Below are 21,078 nucleotides of genomic sequence, written 5' to 3'. Positions count from 1 at the left end.
CTTTTTATTGTTCGACTAGGTTTAGTGTTTTGGCTCTTCACTCTTTACTTGCCTCCAAGAGAACCCTGCACAAGAATTCCTATATGCCTGGACTGACTCCTTATGCATAAATGGCAAATAAAAATCTTGAATCTCTGAGGTCCGTAAATTCAGTCTTTGCTCATGCTTCCAGCTGTCAGGCTCGAACTTTCAACTGAGGTGCTCATATGAAATACATTTTCTCTAAAGTTCTGCAATGCCAGTGCTACACTTCATTATACTGATGACTGAAGTGTCACATTAGCATCAAGGTTCATCACATAAGTTAGACAAGCCTGTTTGAATTTACCATAACAGTATTTAAAGAAGTGATTACAACAAAGCTAGTAAAGATAATTTGGACCAAGGCTGCAGTCACACACAAGTGTCACTGTCATTTCCAGTGGTTAACTTAAAAGAAATGAAACAATGCAATTCATATTTTATTAAGAACAGAAGTCATTGTATATAATCCGCTCTGTAAGTGTTTATAATTGATGTTGTTTCATTTTACAATTTTTCATGGCAGTCTTAAAATAAAAAAAAAAAAGTTTGATTCGTCTGTTCCATGTGAACAGTAAAAGCGCTTTTACTTTCCATTCCTCCTGTTTATACTTGACATGAAGGCATCACCTCCTAAAGCTATCAACCCAAAGTCAAATTAATGTCACAATCCTTGCAATAAAGAGCTGCAAATCTGGAAGACACGTTTAATATCTCTCATTTGGAAAGGCTGAAGCCTTTGAATATTGGCACAGGTTGAGGACTGTGGATTTTGGCCCAGTCACTTACATAAACACATATCTTGGAGAAATCTCTTAAAGGCCTGTACGAACAGAGGGACTGAACAGAGTAAGTAAAACTAAATACTAAACAAATGCTCAAATACATTTTATCAATAAAGTAAATCATCATGTCAAATTATTCCAACAGCTACTTTAAGTTCAATACTGTGAGCAGCATACTGACTAAGAATAGACTCTCTTCACTCTCGTGTTAGGTCATCACGCCCCTACAGTTTGAGTAGTAATACTGTACACACCAAAGAACTGAATATTTTCACTTCACAGCTTTAACAGAAGCTTCTACATCAACATGAACTGACCAGAGCTTCTGCTCTTTGAAGTCAATGTTACCTGCTGGTAGCTCATCACAGCTAAACTACTACATTAAACTTCACCTCAAAGTATAGAGTCATCATGTAGTATTATATTGTGCAGTATCATGTAATATCCTGTAGTATCATGTAGCATCATGCGGTACTAGGTAGTATCATGTAGTATAATGCAGTATCATGCAGTATTATGAAGTATGATGTAATATCATATAGTATCATGTAGCATCATGCAGTATTAGGCAGTATCATGGAGTATGATGTGGTATCATGCAGTATTATGAAGTATGATGTAATATCCTGTAGTATCATGTAGCATCATGCAGTATTAGGCAGTATCATGGAGTATGATGTGGTATCACGGCTGTAGCTTTGTAAAGTAAAGAAGATTTGTGTTATCAGTTAGATGGAATGCCTGGCACCTTGTCTATGCTGTCAACACTATAACAACATGTGACCTCTGACCTCTGCAGCTGCTCAGTGAACAGTTCTCAGGACTACAAGGCTTCTCCTGAGGAAGTCAGAAACACTGCAAAGATCAGGCTACTTCAGTATTATAGTAGCTACACACTGCTCACCACTGTGTTTGTCTTCATTTGTTTATCAACTCATCATCACTTTCACATTTTACTTTCTTCACCTCCTCATCTCACTTCTGCTCCTACTTCTTCTTCTTCTCCATCTACTTCTTCTTCTCCACCGTCTTGACAAACTTCTGGATGTCCTCAGCCATCAGCTGGGGCTCTTCCATGGCAGCAAAATGGCCGCCACGGGCCATGTGAGTGAAGGTCTCAAGTTGCCAGTACTTCTGTTTGGCCCACAGTTTGGGTGTGTATATCAGCTCATTGGGGAAGCAGGCAAAGCCAGTGGGCACGTAAGCAGGTAACCTGGGAAGACAGGGTATTGTGGAGAACAAGACTCAAGATGTTTCCTCTTTAAAGAAAAGTTTACTTAGTTATCAAAACAAACTAGGTTAGAAAACATCTTATGAGCAATGTGTCTGAGTGATCAAATGGAAAAATGACCATTACAATGCAAAAGCTTTTGGGCAAAGCTACTGGTTGGTAGGCCAACTAATCATGTTTTCTGGTGCTTAATGCAACTACTTTGTTCCTCCAACTCTTAACTGTTTACCCCTGCCTATTCCCTCAGCTGCATGCTGTAATGGTCCTTAAAAGTCTTCCTGTTTCTCCTCCATCATCTCATCACCTCAACATGTAGCTCACAGGAAATCACTCTCTAGCATAGTGTACAGTTTCAAAAGCACTGGTCCCCCATGTTCACATAAGTGGGACATGTGTGGGGTATTTGGCTACGCTCCTCTGTAAACCTGAGAGAGCTACTGTCACTCACTTGAAGTGGAGCTGGTTTAAGCCTTTGCCAAAGTTTTCCTTGTAGAACCTCATAGAGGAAGTGATGCATCCAGACGTCCAATAGATCATCACATTGGTCAACAGGTCGTCCAGAGAGAATTTCCTAAATCACAAACAACATTTAGTGTCATAGTAGTGACAGTGATGACTCTGCTTTGAGCGGCAGCCACAGAAAGGAACCTTTCAGCATTAGTACTGTGAAAATCTGGCTCAAACAAAACCAAAGAGTCCCCTTTTACAAAGCAACCTAGCGGCCAGTGACAGCAAACATCAGCCCTGACTCTCTCGTGTTCTCCATTCTCTTTACCTTGTAAGTCCTCCGTCTTCCAGGTTCCTAAAGTCGCGGTTGGTCCATGTGGAGAACTTCTCCAGAATGTAGGCAGCCAGACCCACTGGAGAATCATTTAGTCCTCGACCTGAGCGAGCATTCAGAGTTACAAATTAAGTGAAGTGCATTGCTCCAGGGCAGCTACTGTTATGGCACGGGCCAGCGCTGCAACAGAAAACTCATCACCTCTCGCCTATTAAAGAGGCCTTGAGTCCTTACCAGCAGTGTCAGGCTTGGTGCACTGGATGTGCATGTAGCCAGACTCCTTTATGGACTCCACCACTAGTTTCTCCGTGCACGGGAAGAGATGCTGAACATCCATGTCTGTGAAGCCGAACAGTTTAGGGAACTGACGCCCCAGCATGATGGATAAAGCTATGGGCAGACTGAATTTGAAGGGAGTAGCAATGTTCACATGTAAGCCTCTGACTGACCTGGAGCATGGAATCAAAATAAACCAAGTGGAAAACATGAGACACTGTAAAGATACTTTATTGATAGGACTTATTCTTTTCAGGTACTGAGAAAGATTGTGTGTATTACTTAGGATCCAGCTGAGCCATGTTAGTGGTGACCATCCAGCCCCAGTCTCCTCCTTGAGCGTAGAACTGCTGGAAGCCTAAACGTTTCATCAGTTTGTGGAAAATGCGTGCCGCACAAACTGAATCAAAGCCTGCCGGTGCACACACACACACACATACACGGGAAAATGCAGCATCAAAACTGAAGATTCTACAGAAACAAAGTGTAATATTTTCACAGCTACAGGATGTGAGTGACCTGAGGCCTGGTCAGGTCTGGTTTAGAGTCAGAGTGCAACAGTTACTCTCTTCAGCAATGCTATTTTCATATAGCCTTGTACCTGCACGTGATCTCTACATGGGCTTATACCCTGCTATAAGAGAAATGATACTTCAGTCAGTTGTCTTTTATAGCTCAAACGATGAAGAGTATAAAAGTAGCTTTTCTTTTCCTCGGCATGTCTGAAAAATGATTACCGGACTTACCTTTCTTGTGTGGTGCCTCAGAGAAGCCGTAGCCTGGTATAGAGGGACACACCACCTCAAATACAAGGTCCCCAGGGTCTGATGGTTCTGTTAGCAGTGGGATCACTCCATAGAACTCATAGAAGGAGCCGGGCCAGCCATGAACCATTATCAGAGGGATAGCAGTAGTTCCCTCATTCAACTTCTTGGGCTTCACATGCAGGTAATGGACATCAATGCCTTAGATGGAAGTGCACTAAATAAGAAAAGGTTCAAGACAGGAGGATATTGACGCCGTGAATGAGTCAGCAGTGAAGCCTCACCTTCGATTTTGGTTTTAAAATGGGGATAGTGGTTGAGTTTGTCGACTTGTTTCCTCCAGTTAAATTCATTTCTCCAGTAGGAGACCACCTTCTCCAAGTAGTGGGAGTTGAAGCCATAATTAAACTGGCTGTCTTCCAACGAGGGAGTGGGACGTGTCTGGTCTATCCTCCTGTACAGGTCCTGAAAAGAGGAGAACATGTCTCAGAGTCTTCCTGTCTGTCTCATGAGTGCATGCTGAAATAAATACAGTGTGTGATAAACTGTGACGGACTCTAACCTCCAACTCTTCATCACTGGTGGAGACTTTAAATGGGCGAATGGTGACGTCCTCCTCGCCATCAGGAGGTGCTCCGACCCCCCACCAGCCATCCTCTGTCTCCAGATGCTGGGTCTTTCTCTTCTGGATCAGGAAGAAGATCAGTCCTCCAATAAGCAGCCCAACCAACACCTCTATGAACATGGTGCCTAGTATCAGTGCTGTGGGGAATAGAGATGGAAAAGATGCACAACAGACAGAACCCCAAGAAAATATGTCACTAAATATAAATCTGTCAACAGACATTTGAAAGGAATACTTCAAATTACAAATATCTTTGTTCAAACTTTGCAATTTTGAACTCCCCAGGTTTGTTATTAAATGTATCTCAAATCTACCACTAGGTTATGAAAGCATCAGCACTCGCTTTATTGAATCTGACCAAAACATGAGAATAAAGAATGACCAAACTTCCAAAAGCAGTAAATTATTACAAGACATTAAGCTTCTGCTTGTTTCCAGTATGATCCTAGTTTAGAGAGTACATTGACATGAGTGCTACTACACTTCACTATTAGATTATACATCGTTGTTTCAGCATCAGAACAGTGTTGAGGAGATCTTCAGTCCAGATGTCACTGAGTTAAAAAACGTTCACTTTCAGTGATGGACTGTGACTGTTGGACACAATTATTTGATAAGTGATAATAATTTTAGTGAGTCACACACACACACACACACACACAAACACACGATAAAGAGATTTCTTACATACAGTGTGCAACAACAACACGACGCTGGCTTTAATATAAGATTAAAATGATTTAATTCCCGTTGCATTTAGTTTGTCAGCTCGACTTGTTTAGAGTTGCGTCTTGAGAAGTTATATAACTGCGTGGAGCTAATTACAGCTTCCATCCACTTTAAGCTAGCGCTCCGTCTCCTCTCACCTGGCACAGAGAAACTCAATAAACGCAGCTCCCTGAACCTTTTTCCTGGACTCCGGTGTCTAGTTTCTACTTTTCGCCGACGCTACTTCACTCGCCCACAATAATGATAGTTTATCAATTCAACTGCGAACTTGGTTTTCGCAGGTCATAAACGCAACACAGCAGGGTTATGAAGTTTGACCTGATGACGTAGCGTCGACGTCACCGCTGAGCGATGCTGGACGCTGGATTTTGGGCAGCGCTCCTGGACCCGTTCGATTACTAATCGGTGTTTCCTCCCCAATGTCCTAGCTCACTCTCTTTATACGTAAAACTACTGATTGTTCACTGTCTGCTGAATAAAAAAAGATCAGCCTAATTATTACAACCACATTCATCGGGAAAAAAAAATAGACAAATATATACAAACAATGATTACAGTGTTTAAAACACAACATTTTAAAAACAAACTGAACCAAACACTTTTTTCTTTAGTAGAAACGAAGCTCAACTTTGTGCTGTAATTCCAGCCTCTCTCTCTCTCTCTCACACATCACATCCTGTTAAGTGTAACCATGTAGTCATTGCTGGATGTCAACAAAACACAACAGACTTCACAGGATCAATACAGGACAGGAAGCAGCTGTGATGGGGTAAATAAACATTTATTGAAAATGCATTGCAAATATTCTCTGTATATGAAATGGCATTTGAAGGTGCGGGAGCTTCTTCCCACCGATAAGGAGGTCCTGCTTCATTCACGTGGAACAAGTCCATGAGGAAAAAAAAAAATTAAATGAGACCAACAACTGGGCTGAAATCAAATCCAACAGAGATACAAATAGGACATGCAATGGCTTCAGTGTCCGTCCTCTTCACCCACTTTACAACTGACATAAAGGCAAACCTCTAAAGAAACCAAGGTGCTGATGGTCCCCATACAGCAGCACAGGGTTTGTACGTTTTGTACATTGTGTCCCAAACTGTTCCAAACCCCGCTCAATCTCCCGTTTTTACATTTCCTAAAATTTCCCAGTAGTCCACTTTACTTTATCTTAATACCATCAGTAATGTGATCGAAATGCCTGAAAAACTGCATGATAAGATTTTTAATTATTAAGAAACTATCAAGAGAAAATCCTGATAGAATCGTACACACACAGTTTATATGTATCACATCTCTGACTGTATTAAATCAGCGTAAGTGGCCAGATCAATCTCATCACATTCCCTCTTTACCACCGCCCAGTTCTCAGACTCCGCATCGTACTCTGATGGTACTGCACTCTCACAAACCACTGTGTCTACTGAACTCAGTCCAAGTGCTCCAGAAGGCCAGTGGTTCTACAGCATCCTAATCCGTCTCCATGGCTCCACTGTGCGTCTCCTTGGACACCATGAGCCTCATCAGTTTTCCGTGGAGCTTCTCGATCTTCTTCACATCCTGGGCCTGGTCTGTCTTGTACTGTAAACACTGTGGGGACGGGTGAAATGCGAAAGTGAAGTGAAGTGAAAACTAGCATTACACCAATTAACTAACATCAACATTTGTGAATGAGGAAAAAAGCTATTTGGGTGATTTAATTGAAATCTTATCACACTGCCATCAACAAATGGAGCAAAACCAGTACTTTTAATGTCACATCTGTGTTTTCTCCTGATGGATAATAACATGTCTGCTGTGGAAAGAAGCATCTATAAAAACGTCTTGGGTCTTTATAGTGTATATGTTGTATCCAAGAACCATCAAAAAGATAAATTGTTGAAGTTCAAGTTGAAGTTTTTGTATTTTTGCACACTTTAAACACCCTTTCATTCTTTTTGCACTGACCTGCTGTATCAATTTAATTTCCCCAATGTGGGATCAATAAAGAATATCTTATCTTCAGACATTCACAGTGCAGGAATCAACCTACTGACTCCTACTGAATACATCAGGTACAGTTTAATTGTTCCTCGACCCACACTTGTCAACATTTGCGGATGAAGAAGTTACGTCCACAGAGAGAGAGAAAGAATTAGCTTAGCACCGTGTGATTCAAACGGTGTTTCCTCTGATCACTTACCACGGCATTGTCGGTCACTTTGATACAAAGGTTGCCGTCGCAGTGTCTGTACTTGAGAACCACCCTGACCTGCACAGAGAACAGCAGCGTGTCAAAATGAGAATTTCCCAACAGAGAAAGAATCGAACTAAATCAGCTGAGACCGTCACGAGAACCCGAGCTGCCCGGCAGCATGCTACTCAGCTAGCACGCTAACCAACTTGTACAATTAAGCGTTTTCACCTTCATTGGATCTGTCAGGTATAGTTTTTCTGCGGCACGGGCGAACTCCTCCCAAGTCTGATAGTAAGGCATAGTTTGAAGAAAGAAAATGCTCCTACTGCACCAAACTAAATGTTTGAATCAGCCGACCAGGTTTGCTATCTTCGGAGCAACACATCAGCAACGACGCCAGAGCCAATCAGAACTAAGATTACCGGATGCGCAAAAGTACTTCCGGGTTATCATTTCAAACAAAGGCGCGTCACACAAAACATAAATGGTCTGTAAAATGAAGTGGTATTTATTAGTGGCAAAACACACAACACAAATACGTTGTAACATTTTAATTTAAATGTTATGTAGTGAGATAAAATCCCATTGAGGTTAGCAACTTCTTTTTTTAAGGTAGACCTGGGGTGCATGACCCAATTGCCTTATTTTGAACGAGTCTTGATCCGGAAGTAGTTGGTGTCCTCCATCTTAAACAGACCGACTGAAAATAAAATAATAAATCAAGTAGTGTACTTAAAAAAAAGATGAAATGACTAAATAAATAGATTAACTAAAACAAAAAAGCAAACTAACTAAAAAAAAACTAAACAAAAACAACAATGCATTTATTTTCAAATAAATGCATAAATAAAACTGGTTCTGGAAGATTTGATTTATCAGATAACTTTAAATTTAATTTAAAAGAGAAACACAGAGAAACGTGTAGAGTAAATTGTATTTAAAGGTTAATGAAAAAGGGTAAAATAATTCAATAAATAATTAACTGAATTGGGAGAGTTCTAAAGTGAAATTCTGCATTTTTCTTTAGCGTCAATAATCTACAAAAGAACCATGGAGGGACATCTATTATTTATTCCTCTAATATTCAAAGGGTGGGGGCTGTTTTAATTGGCACTCATTCATTTAATTCAGCTGTTGTAATCCCTGTGGAAACCTGCTGCCAGTGTGTATACAAATATAAATTAAATATAAATATAATAAAGCAATAAATAATCTTTATTTGCTCCACTGATTATCTTATGTTACTTTGTTTTTTCAAATGCCCTCCAGTGCACCTGTGAGCCTCCATGCTTTTCATTTTCATTCTGGTATTTCAGTAGCTTTTTCATGCTGTTGACTGGCACCAGTCAGTGTATCTTCAGTGTGGCCTCTACTGAATATGACATTATCTAAAAAAAGAACCTTCATTCAACAAGGCCATAAATGAAAGTACACAGAAAGCAGAAAGAGGAAGTACTATAAATCTTTATTTTATGCTGCATTATTTGTACACAAGCTTTCCCAGTCATTGTCAGATTGGAATCATCCTCACCTGCAACCTGATTGACATAAAAAAAAAGAAAAAGTATTTTTCATTATTTGTCACATATCAGAATACATCCAATAGCTTTTGACTCAGTTTACCACCGTGACATAAGGAAACAACATCACCGTGTGTCCCCGGGACAAACAAAGATGGCGGCTCAAGTATCAGACATTTCTTTCTGTGGTCGGGAAATGATTGTAGCAAACTATTCTACATCGCTTTGATTCCATGTTTGAAGAATTGCCCAGAAACATGTCAGATCTAGGTGTAAACATCACTACGACCATCAAAATGAATATAACTTAAAAAAATGACATAACCCAGATAAAAAGCAACATTAAATAGCCTATTTACTGAGAAATATTTCTATTCCTACGCTCATTTCTTTTTCTCAGTAAAATTATTTTTTCAAAAAGAAAAAAACAAGATATTTACAGGGTCACAGCACATCAGAAAAATGCTACTTGGATCTAGTTCAGGTATTGCTACTTATGTAATTCTCTACAGCTGCACAGGCATTAAAATACTTTTTTGGTTTTGCAAATGCACAGGTTAAAAAAAAATGCTAACACAGTCCACAGCTGCAGTCACGGTCTAAACTTCATTAATGGTAATCGTTACACAGCCTGGCAAATTAAAGCTTATGTAGGTACAAAACCAAATTCATGGCAGTTTATGGGAAATTAACAATATGCTCCAGTGACTAGAAAGACAAATGATCAAATCCAGGAAATTATCCAGGAGAAAAAAAGAAAATAAAAGAGTTGAGGCTAAAATTCTACAAGAAAGAAACATCTGTGTTGTGTAGTTTGTAACGGGTGTTGACATTACTGTTGAACTGAGGAACGAGCAGTGACGTGTCACAGTTACACACACACTGCCTCCCAGAGGACAGACGAGGGACAGTGAGTGAACGTGAGGTAGCAAAGCCCATCAAACACACTTTGAAACTGGTACAACTAAAATTCCTTTATGCTTTAGTGCACGTTTGTTTTAACCTCTGAAAAGAAAAAAAAAATCATTTTACACTCATCAAAACTAGATATCTATATAAAATTATACACAACAAAATTATTTAAAAAATATTTGTAAATGTTTCCAATTCAACTTTCTATCAAACATCTGGGTCCTGAGTAGGAACATGAGTACTAGTTTAACTGTACAGCTGATTTAAAAAGAAAGAAAGATTCCGTCCTTCACGATATACACGAGCTGTATAATGAACGCAGGAAGCGGACTTACAATAATTCACTGCAGCTAAGCTGATATTGTAACATTCTGAAACAGGAGCAAAGAGTAAAACTTACCCAAAATGATGCAAGTGGTGTGTTATAAGTATAAAAACAATTGTGTATGTACAAAAATATACATCCTAATAAGACATTCCTAGCAGAGGCGCTTATCTCCCCACATTTTTTTTTAGCTTTTAAAATATTTTCTATTTTTAAAAAAAGGCAAATCTTCGAACAGTTTATAATACTAATGAGTCTTTTTCATCCAAAAATTCAATGTACTGCAGGTTCTTCAGTCCGGAATCAACATTTCAAAATTCTTAAAACAAAACTTCTAAAAACTCAAATCAGTCAGTTCATTCATATTTGGGATTTGAGAGCCTTTGTGGCCGTGATGCTGGGTGGAAAAAAAACAACAACGTGAAAAAAGGCCTGAGCTCAGGAGTGTCCGGTGGCTGCTTCCTCAGTAGACACGGGGAATGATCCGGTAGCGAACAGTTCGGCAGTACTCGTCCCACGCCGAGCCGTACTTCCTCCTGCAATCGCTCATGTCGCGGGAGTCCCGGTGCACGAGCAGGATGATGAAGTAGATCATGTAGTACCACGGCAGGAGGTGGCTGAAGCCTGCACGCACATGGAAAAATGTTTTACTCTGGGTTGTTAGCAGCCGTTTTATTCCGTTGAACATGTTTTGTCATGGATCCCGTCAAAACAAAAGCCCTGTGCTTCATGTTGACTATTCTGTTTTGAACAGTGCTCAAGTAACAACACAGCAAAGGTTACAGAGTACAGATGACACACTGGAACAATCTGCATCAGGCTATGAATTTATTGTAAAATGTGGTCAGATCTCCAACAACAGACACACTAATGACTCTAATCACTGTACTGTTTCTGTCCATAGTGAAAACAAGGTCACAGGGTGGAGTAAATCTGTGAAGCCTTCAGCGCGCTTGTTATAAGCAGGACATGCATGTCCAGAAATGATTTCTTGTTGCTTTCTGTTGCTGCCTGCTACTAAAGAAATCACGATCAGACAGCTAGATCACTAACCCCACCCAATTTCCAAATATATCAGGACACCTTCCAGGATAATTTAGGTCACTGCTCTGACTGCAGCTTTTACAACTTCTTCAAGCAAAGACTGAGTTCAGTAAAGAGATAAAAGACAACTGTGTGTGTCCTTGCAGGAAGCACACTGTGCTTGTCTGTACTCCACCACTGTTTTCCTGCTGCTCGATTCACTGCTCTTAGCGTTTGGCTGCTTGTGGTGTAAATGTGAAGTGAACTCACCGCAGGGTAGGGACCAGGCCAGAGCCATGAGGAGGTCTCCCAGGTAGTTAGGGTGGCGGACCACACCCCACCAGCCAGAGACCAGAAGACTCTTCCCTGTAGCTGTGGGGATCGTCTTCAGGTCTGGAGAGATCAGAAAGTCAAAAGTCAGCAGAGGTTAACTGCAGCTTCCGTTTATCCTGAATATATTGTCAACACGTCTTGTTGATCACACTTAACACAGCGACACATTCTGGTGTGTGTACAGTTTTTTAGTGACGAGAACCAGAACTTTAGTTTATGTGAGCTAAGTCAGAGGATTTCGGTGCACGTACAGTGGACAGAATGAATAAACATTAATCCAATCCTCACTGAAGATATTAGTCAAGCCCTCCCCTCACATTACTGATTCATATTGGGCCCTAAAGCTGCAGCAGGACTTACGAGACAGTCTGGGGTCTGCCGGGTTTCTCCTGAAGGCGTTCTTCTCGGAGTTGGATTTTCTGAAGATGTAGAATCCAACGACTGAAAGACAAGGACCAAGAGAACGTGTCGGCATCAACAACTGGAATGGTTCCTTTCAATCGAGACAGAGACAGAGCCTGGACACTGTTTGTTATTCAATTCAGTTTGACGTTCTTCTACTCACGTTTGAGGATGACGATGGCTGCGAGTGCTGGGAGGCTCAGCGGGTTGGGGTGACTGACCAGGTAATATGCCTGCATGGTGTAGGTAAAGGGAACCCACACCAGATCACCAAAGGCCAACATGAAGCCAAAACCATCATGCATTAAGTCCATGGTGGTTAGAATGGCCTCCTGAAGACGAAACCCACAGTCAGTGATGTGGTTTATATGTTATTTCTCATTTGTCTTGTGCTGCGCCGAGCATTACCTCATTCCAGAGACCGTCCACCACGTACAGCAGCTGGAAGAGGTTGACAAGGATCATGGAATTTGATGGAGCATCCAGACCGTGTTGCTTCATCTCAGCCAGGGCCATCGCAAAGTTGATCAGACACTAAACAAAACCAGACAGATAAAACATTTTTGAGTCAAAAACATCATTATCATCAAATTGTCTGCAACCTCATCACTAAAGTCGACATCAACAAGTAACAACAGTGTTTTTAATTTTACTTTGATGCACTTTCGCAGAGTAAATGCCACAAATCAGAGGCTGAAACGACACTTACAGCTGGGTATCTAGCTGTACATGCAGTTTTGACCATAGTAATATCTTTTTACTCTGGCCAACAACAACAACTCACCCAGCCAATCAGTCCAGGGCGCATCTCACAGAAGAATTTCAGATCAAAGTTTTTGATGCGGGGATTGAGCTCATGTCCTTTGAAAAAGTCATAAACCACATTGCCTGAAGAAACATGGAGGGGAAAAAGGAAGAAAGGAGCACATTTTTCAATGTAAAACAAACTACCGTCAAATTAGATGAAATAACAAGAGACACATCAGAATGTTTTCTCAATGCTCAGTCATTAACTCTGCATGTCTTCCCTTACCAGAGTTTCCTCCCAGTGCCAGCTGCTCTGGGGCAGCGTAGCGAGAGCGGATGTATAGGTAGACGCTGAGCAAGATGGAGATGAGTAAGGAGGCCGTGGCCAGCTGCAGGAAGTGGCTGTGGATGTAGGTGAGGTCAACACCCTGGTGCACTGCTGCTGCCACTGTTATGGCGCTCACTACAATGGCAAAGAAACCTGGAGGGAGACAAGTGTTTAGAGACAAATACAGAGAAAGAACAGAATACATCTCAACATGTACATGTACTACTTCTAAACTAGCTGTCAGGCTTAAGGGAACAGTAGTGGAAACATGGAATCACTGTGTCCTATTTCACTAACCGTCCCAAATTAAAATGAAATAATTTAACTGAGGCAATTTTTAAAGTTACAGGCAACCCCTGGCTCGGTTTCTCCTCAGTGGGAACTGAACTGTGCGCTTCATACAGACTCACCATTGGTTCTGTACTTCAGCCTCTCCCCAGACCTCAGTGGCATGCCCTCACTCAACTACAGGGGAAACAACAAGCAGAAAACGAGGGATTAAAAGGCGACTAACAGTATATTTTCAATCAGGTCTTCTTCTTCTTGTTGAGCATGTTATTAGCTGTTGCATTAATCCACCTTCTGCCTCCTGCTAGAGCTACATAGAAAATGTGCCGGCTCATATGTCTTTCCTGTACAGAAAGAACAGCCACCACCTTATCTGACTGTTTGTACTGGCTTCAGTGGAATACTGTGCTGATAATGCAAGAAGCTTTTTGTGTGTCCTGCTCTTCTCACCTTTCCAACGGGTGTAACGTAGAGCAGGGCCTGGAATAAGATCCACAGGATGACAAAGCCAAGAGCCTGGGCATCCCAGAAGGCTTCAAGGGGGGGTAGAGGAGGAGGGAAGTTGGTCAAGCTGGGGTCCTCCCGGTTGACTTGGAGAACCAAGAAGAAAACCCAGGCTGGCAGAAAGAGCAACCAGAAGTAAGCTCCTGGATGGGAGAAAATACATCAGGGAAATTCATGTGGTGAGCCACATTACAGCCTTGTGTCATATTTTGACAAGCAGCGTTTTATTTTTTAAGGAAATTGTAACCTGAGCAGTTTCTAATAGCACAGACTAGCAAGAAATCCACACAGATGTGATTATGCTAAAAGCCTGTCTGTATATTTCTTCCAATAATCAAAAAAGAAAACGCATAAATTATCTGTCACCAAGTGTGAGCAACTACATTTGTGAGAGCGCTGGACTACAGCAGGGTAATCAGGCTACTAGCCTTTAACCTACCTATCTTCCCTCCAAAGTCAAGAGGGGTGGAGAGGGTGGAAGCAAGGGCTCCAACTCTCTTGGCTTCCTTCTCCTCCAGCTGCTCCGGTCTAGTTTCAGCTGGTTTGGCATCTCCATCGTCCTTCCTGCGCCGCAGATTGTAACGGCCCTGATTCTTTTCAGGCTCCGCCTCGGTTGTCTGAAGAAAAAAAAGGAACAACCCCAAAACAAACAAACAAACAGAAACATTTAGGCTTGTTTGGATTTTTTAATTATTTAACTGTGTAAATTAAAAATGTGCATATGTACAATCTCAAACTCAAATGCTGCACAAGGTGCAGGGTAACAATGTCAACAAAGTTTGTGCACATCTCTAAGTCTTAGTAATGTCAAACACTCTATATCACTTTCTGGTTCAGTTTATCGTGTAAATGTCACAAAGACATCAGAACTGGGCGTTTTATTTGTAACAATTTATCTATATTAGTGATCCAGACCAAAGAAGTGACAATTTATTGTTTAGTCCAAAATGACATGAATGTAAGCAGCAGCTGAGTTTTTCTTTCTTTCTACAAACTCTTCATCTTTTTTCTTATGATAAGAATCGATGAATGTCTGTAAGAGGAGCAGTTTTTTAATATGAGTCAGTCAAGATAAATTATTACATAAGTATACAATCATATGACTTGAGGCAACTTGAACCTCAGACTTGAACTTCAGAAATTGGCTGATCTGACCCAACACACAAGTGCATATCTGTAACACTTAGTCTACACAAAGAAGCCTGCAAACCTGCTTTGAAAGCAGTGAGAGTAAAGAGGCAGCACATGTTGTTCTGACATGTGACTGGCCAAATGAAGCAAAATCTTGTGAGGGAGCCTCTCTCTCTCTCTCTCTCTCAACATGCATACATCATGACATTCCATTAGCTCCAACCTACCTCAAAGCCCATTCACTATTAGAAAGCTAGTGGCGCCTGGAACAGTAGTTGTTTTTGGTTTTTGTTAACAGGCCCCACACAGATTTGTTTTTTTCTTTGCTAAAACATTTTTTTAAACCCAAGATAATTCCAGGTACATACTTATAGATAAATACAGTGAATGGCAGAAATGTCTAAGTGCTCATTTAAACATTTTCCACTTTTTTTTTTCTCTCTCCAAACACACTAATGTTTGTGCTAAGAATACACGGACACTGTCAGCTAGCAGTTCACAGTTGAACCATTCATTTGCGTAAATACATTTTTCTCCAAAATGTGAGAACTGTCAAGCTCTCTAAACTTTCCCCTACACATGAGCAGGTTCTTTAAATTTCAAAATAAAACTCACCTCGTTTACTTTGTTAGCTGTGTTATTCTCCTCTTTTTGTTTCTCCTCTTTCTTTTCATGCCTATTGTTGCTATTGTTCTCAGCTTCCTTTGTCTGCTGCTGCCCGTTAAACAATGGAGGGAGATTGATGGAGACAAAAAGGAAAAGGCAATGTGAGGGCCAGACACAGGGAACAAGTCAGTGTTATGATCACATTTGGTCAGAAAGACAAACTACTGATGAATTAGGACATTTGACAATGATCTGCAGCTTGACAGAAAATTTTACACCCTTTAAAAAAATGGTGCCATTTGATATTGGTCGTAATTTCTGCTAACATGCAAATGCATACATACTTTCTGATGACATTCTTTTCTCACTAATCTGCTTTTCTAGCATCATCAGTTCTATGGCAGAACATAATAAAACTTACCACGGGGCTGAGCATAACTTCCACATCCTTCAGCCTTGTATCCCTGCGAGAGGACACCGCACTGTCTGTTATTGCTGCAGCAGCAACAGCTGCAGCCGTGCGAGAGGACGAGCGCCGTGTGGTCCTCGCTGGAGAGCGTGAGCGGCTGCGGCGACGGCCGGGTGATCGAGAACGAGAGCGGGAACGGGGCTGGAAACCAGCAGTACTCTGAAGAAAAACATAAAACATTGGCATGATAAGGCAAAACAAACTCTGTGCTAACAGTTAAAAACAGCTTGTTGTACAGCTGAACTAGTCCCAGAGATGACTAGATGAGATATTAAAAATATGTAGAAATTAAAAAGCTCACATGATAAGGAAAAGCTGGATCGAGAAAGGTCACAATGCTTCAGCATTATTAAGTGATCAAAACAATTGACACATTTCCCTAACATCCACTTGTTTAGGCTTTAGTTCAATCTAAACCTCTTTTAAATTAAGTTTGATTAACATCCCCAATGTTTGTGGGCAGTACTGATTTGACACGAACACTGAAAAATGATACAGGGGTACTGCACATGAAACCGCTTTAAATTACACTGTGAGCAGATGGGCCTACCTTGATGTCTTGCTCTTTGAGCTCCAGCTCAGTACCATCTTTGTAGATTACAGTGTAGAGCTGACTTTTGCTATCAAATGCCAGCACTTTCACCTCATAGTACAGGCTGCTGCCAGGCCAGCGGCCCATCACCATGTCCCCTCTTTGATACTTCACAGGAGGCATTGTCATTGACCTGAGAGACAATGAGAGCAAGAAAGTGTAGTGACAAGGGAAAAGATGCCATAAGACAAGTGGGAGGAAACTAATAGTATTTCTAAAAACCTTCCAAACCAAGTTTCAATCAATTGTAAACTATTACATAGACAATTCACATACATTTTAAATGTTTATGGAATAATTTACAAAAAAACAAAATCAATGCAGTTCACACCCATGACACCAGGGGGCTGATGATAATGCCTGTAATTCAACCCGCCCCTTGTGCCTTTACTGGAAAACAGCATGAGCTCCAACTTCCCTTTGATTGAATAATGAGTAGCATCTCAAAATCTCAACAGGGTCATTGTGATACACTCCTTTGACATTTAAGTAGCTGACATACAGTTGTATGTCTGTCCACTGCCATGTGGCTGGTCAAGGTAGCTTGAACAATAAATGAACAATGACCATGGATTAATATTTTGGCTTACAACACACACATCAACACACTTTAATAAGACAAATAGCATAGCACGCGAGAATGGCAAAATAATCCAACAGTACTGTGCACCACTGGACACAATGAATTGGGTAAAGCAAGTCAGCATTATGTTACATTAGTGGCCAGGGAGGCCCAATGTCTAGAAAACCACCACACTACTGCTGACAGGCCTGTCCCTGCTAGATTTACTAAAGACTGCCAGTGTGAAAGAGCTGCAACATTGAAGTCACAGGGAGAAAAATCCAGACCAGCTACTTGCACACCACAGTAAAATTTACAGTGGCTGTGGCCGTTGCGTCTGTCAGCCAGTTTGAAGACAGCCATAAAATAACAGGACTCGTAATCAGGGTCAGTTTTACTGCTGTCATTAAGTTCAACGTCAAGTCAAATAAGTGCAGACTCACAGTTCACTCTGGAAAATAAATAAATAAAAAAAATCCTAAAATAAATGCAAGAAAATGTATGTTCCCGTTATTTTAGATCACTTGCCATGTCACCTCGCCACTGTCAAAATCTAAACACAGAGGAAGTATTGCAGCAATAAGGTATTGCTTAATTAGAAGAGCTTTGACAATAACATTGAACTTGACATTGGGACTTTATCAACTAAACCCACCAGTGTACAATCAAACCCAGTGATTACCTCATCAATTTCTTGTAAGCCGAGCACAAAATAACTTCACTGATTAACAGCAAAGGCAAAATCTAGCACAACACAAAAATCCAAAGCATCTGAGTGAAAACCATCTCATTTAAACACACCACAAGTAAGTCCCTGCCCTGCTCTGCTCTCCTGGCTTGCCTGCTGAGTTCCATGTGGGATGTGGAAGCGTGATTTCCACCAGATCTCAGGCAGAGCTGATGAAAGGATCCGGAGCTAACGTGGGTGGAGATTTAAACACAAGTGAGACAGGCACACCCATCTGTGCTAAAAAAACAGTGGTTAAGCTCCACATGGTATGCAACCCCCTTCCAATGTAACGTGGAGGTTAAACTTTATTTCCCATCAAAACATGCATTCATATATTAGTGTCGTACTAATAAACATCCTTAGTGGCAGGACAATCAGCACAGCTTCATGACATCTCTAAAAGTCACAAGAGCTCCAGTTTACATATTCTTTAACTTTACATATACGTTATTTACATTGGACACTGCCTCATACACTGAGAACTAGACCTGGAAGCTCCCATGGAAAACAGATGAGGTGGTGTTAAATTTTCGAAACCATCCAGTTACTCCTTGTGTTTCAAGTTTCTACTAACAAAGTATAAATTCAACTGTGGTGAAGTAAGATGTAGCGGGCTCGATCCTGTGTCATGAGTCTGGAGGCACACTGGTAACTTACTTACCGGTTGGTAAGAACCGCTGTTTCGGTCTTTTGCTGTTTTTACCCTGACGGCCACAAGGGGCAACAAAAAGCTGATTCTACAAAAATAAACGTCTGTAAGTGACACAGAGGTGGAAAGTGTGCTTTATTACATCTGCTCTTTAACTGCGATGTTTGTTTATACAATAAATATAGAGCAACGCTGGCTAGGTGGTTTGGCAAATGCATGTCTGGCTAACTTTCCCATCTCCATTAAAGCATATCGAGCACCTGCTTCCCCTTTATGCCTAAAAAGTTTAGATATTTTACTGCTCGACAGACAAAGTGAGGCTTGAGGCTCGTCTTCTTGGATGCAAGCAGTCTTCATATCAAAGCTCAAGTACAAAGTGTAGGGGCTGCATCTTTTACCAAAAGCGCCCAACGTTAGCGCTGTTAGCGTTAGCTCCGAGATAACGTTAACGTTAGCCATGATAGAGCTACAAGAGGCAGAGAGCAAGGGAGGGAAAACGTCATGCATTCAAATAACTTTGGTGTAGAGGAAGAACCCAGCGCATCCACCAACGAATGAACCCAGAAACACTCGTGAATAAGTTGAACTAAACTGAAGTGAACGATAAAGTGATCAGGGGGAGCAGTAAAATAGTTTAAAAGCTAAAGTGCGCAGAATCGAGAAGCCGAGTGGACTAATGTTAGTGTTACAATCTAATAAAGAGTGTCTTAGACTAAGCCCGGCACCGTCTAATTTCAGAAGGTCGCACGGCTGAATATCATTAAACAAGATGTTGGCGTATAGCATGACATTAACGGCGGAGTTAAAGCCTCAGTGCTGCTAAAACGTATCAACTACATGTTCTCCGTGCGCCGATACACGGACCAAGGGAAACGACTTAAGATTCCAAGAAGTAGTCGGAGCCGACATAGCCGCCAGCTTGAGTTAGCTTCAGCTAACGTTAAGCCCATAGTTCCAAACAAAGAGAAACGTAAAACCATTTGCTATTTTAAACCATATGCACATGCATTACACAGTAGTACTTACCTTAATATTACGCGAATTATTCCAATGAGTAAAACTGATAAAATAATCCTTCGCAAGCCTAGCAATTAATAAAATTCTCCTAATATTAAAAACAGACTTTACTAACGTTTGACGTAGAGCTCGTTCTCCCTCCCTCTCTGGGCAAAACCCACCAGTGCCCAGGAAGGCGCGAAGCCCGCTGATTGGCTAGCTCGGCGTGAATTTCAAACGGTTCTGTAGTCTGATTGGTTATCGCTGGATTTTAACTGCGCTGGGATTGGTTTGGATGGAGTCACGAACACTTTGTTTACTGGTGTCAAATTACAGTTCAAAATGGAAGAAGGGCGACGACATATGTCAGATCATCAGATCATCAGATCATCTTTAACACAGAGACACTTTTATTTGGGATTCCCATCCTTTAATAACGTGTGTAACATCACAGCTATCATGGACATTAGTGCTCAAAATAAAACAAAATAGTAAAATATAAATCCACTTAACGGAATAAAAGAAATAATAATTAACTAATAGATTATTATATAATAACAAATAAATGATAAACCGTTTTTTGGACATTTGACTGTGTATAATGGGCTATATAATAAATTTAATTTAGCCCTGGATAAAAGCCAAGGCCAATTTAGTGTGTTCACGTCAAAAGGTAAAAGTATCATAACCACAGTATTTCTGTAAAAGTCCTCTCTTCAAATGTTCTTCAAGTAACAGTCCAGATGTAGTCTAATCATTTATAGAGAAAGAAAAGCAAAAACACACTAAGTGCTCATTTCACATCAGTGATGATAATTCCCTGTTTGCAGGGAATGTGATTTTTAAAAAACAGGGTTGTATACTGTCATATCATCTTACTAGACATATTATTATACATGTACCAAGCAGTGAAACAGACATTCAAAATGTTCTCCATGAATGGTAGAAGAGAAACTAAACATTACTAAGTTATACTTCTACTGAAGAAACCATGCATGATAAAGTGAAATTTCACTTATGGAAGCAATCGCTTCTTCAAAAAGTGGAACTATTCATTATTACGGTCTAGTAATAGTATTTGCAAAATCTCTGTAGTCAGTTTCACAAACTGTGATTGCATCCAACTACCTTAAGAATATAAACTGAAGTGAGAGAGTCAAACCCAGCTACATGCTCTGGAGACCTGACTGTCGCCAACATATTCTTCACACCTGCCGGTTATACCCAAAGTTCATAAACACAGTAGAAAAAAGAAAACAGATTTTGAAAATTTAAACTCTCCAATCTAGTTAAAGCATCAGTGCTTTCTCTGCTTCCTGTCTTTCTCTCGTGCAGATCAGAGTGTTTTCCTGTCAGAGCGCGGCACAGCACAGTGTGGCACAGCACAGGCCCCGGTTCAAGCTGCAAGTCGAACGAAAACCTCAACTGAACTGCAGATGCACTGCAAGACCTCTGTGCTCTCCGCCCACAGGCAGCGTCAGTGTGCGAGTTGTAATGTGAGGCTGCACACTGATGTTGCTCTAACCAATAAAGTGTGGGACGTTCCCTTTAACCCTCAACAACCCCCTGCTAA

The 21,078-nt window shown here is 40.9% G+C and overlaps 3 protein-coding genes across 8 annotated transcripts; all 3 read right to left on the bottom strand.

Moving 5' to 3' along the window:
* Positions 1-448: 448 nt before the first annotated feature.
* On the bottom strand, positions 449-5,543 carry ephx1 (epoxide hydrolase 1, microsomal (xenobiotic)). 2 transcript variants are annotated; one of them, XM_026341971.2, is made up of 9 exons: positions 5,350-5,543; positions 4,421-4,620; positions 4,143-4,323; positions 3,841-4,059; positions 3,377-3,506; positions 3,053-3,267; positions 2,813-2,921; positions 2,486-2,608; positions 449-2,019 (listed from the first exon to the last, which is right to left on the bottom strand). In XM_026341971.2, exons 2-9 carry the CDS (start codon positions 4,601-4,603, stop codon positions 1,815-1,817), a joined length of 1,365 nt encoding a protein of 454 aa, XP_026197756.1. In that variant the 5' UTR covers positions 4,604-4,620; positions 5,350-5,543; the 3' UTR covers positions 449-1,814. The 2 variants fall into 2 exon arrangements, with proteins under 2 accessions (XP_026197756.1, XP_026197757.1); XM_026341972.2 differs by having other exon boundaries at positions 4,421-4,608.
* A 434-nt stretch (positions 5,544-5,977) lies between these two features.
* On the bottom strand, positions 5,978-7,799 carry srp9 (signal recognition particle 9). Its single transcript, XM_026340733.1, has 3 exons — positions 7,617-7,799; positions 7,395-7,463; positions 5,978-6,802 (listed from the first exon to the last, which is right to left on the bottom strand). Exons 1-3 carry the CDS (start codon positions 7,686-7,688, stop codon positions 6,683-6,685), a joined length of 261 nt encoding a protein of 86 aa, XP_026196518.1. The 5' UTR covers positions 7,689-7,799; the 3' UTR covers positions 5,978-6,682.
* A 1,035-nt stretch (positions 7,800-8,834) lies between these two features.
* lbr (lamin B receptor) lies at positions 8,835-19,694 on the bottom strand. 5 transcript variants are annotated; one of them, XM_026341385.1, is made up of 16 exons: positions 19,536-19,693; positions 18,522-18,597; positions 17,932-18,046; positions 16,527-16,701; positions 15,929-16,135; positions 15,517-15,615; positions 14,210-14,387; positions 13,717-13,913; positions 13,389-13,443; positions 12,937-13,131; positions 12,688-12,791; positions 12,312-12,437; positions 12,067-12,235; positions 11,862-11,942; positions 11,439-11,561; positions 8,835-10,769 (listed from the first exon to the last, which is right to left on the bottom strand). In XM_026341385.1, exons 4-16 carry the CDS (start codon positions 16,695-16,697, stop codon positions 10,609-10,611), a joined length of 1,866 nt encoding a protein of 621 aa, XP_026197170.1. In that variant the 5' UTR covers positions 16,698-16,701; positions 17,932-18,046; positions 18,522-18,597; positions 19,536-19,693; the 3' UTR covers positions 8,835-10,608. The 5 variants fall into 5 exon arrangements, with proteins under 5 accessions (XP_026197170.1, XP_026197169.1, XP_026197171.1 ...); XM_026341384.1 differs by having other exon boundaries at positions 17,932-18,597; XM_026341386.1 differs by lacking the exon at positions 18,522-18,597.
* Between the last annotated feature and the right edge of the window lie 1,384 nt (positions 19,695-21,078).

The sequence above is a fragment of the Anabas testudineus genome, chromosome 24 (genome assembly GCF_900324465.2).
Source record: "Anabas testudineus chromosome 24, fAnaTes1.2, whole genome shotgun sequence".
Classification (NCBI taxonomy): domain Eukaryota; kingdom Metazoa; phylum Chordata; class Actinopteri; order Anabantiformes; family Anabantidae; genus Anabas; species Anabas testudineus.
The sequence above is the reverse complement of the archived record's forward strand: the minus strand, read 5'-3'. Positions and strand labels throughout refer to the sequence as shown.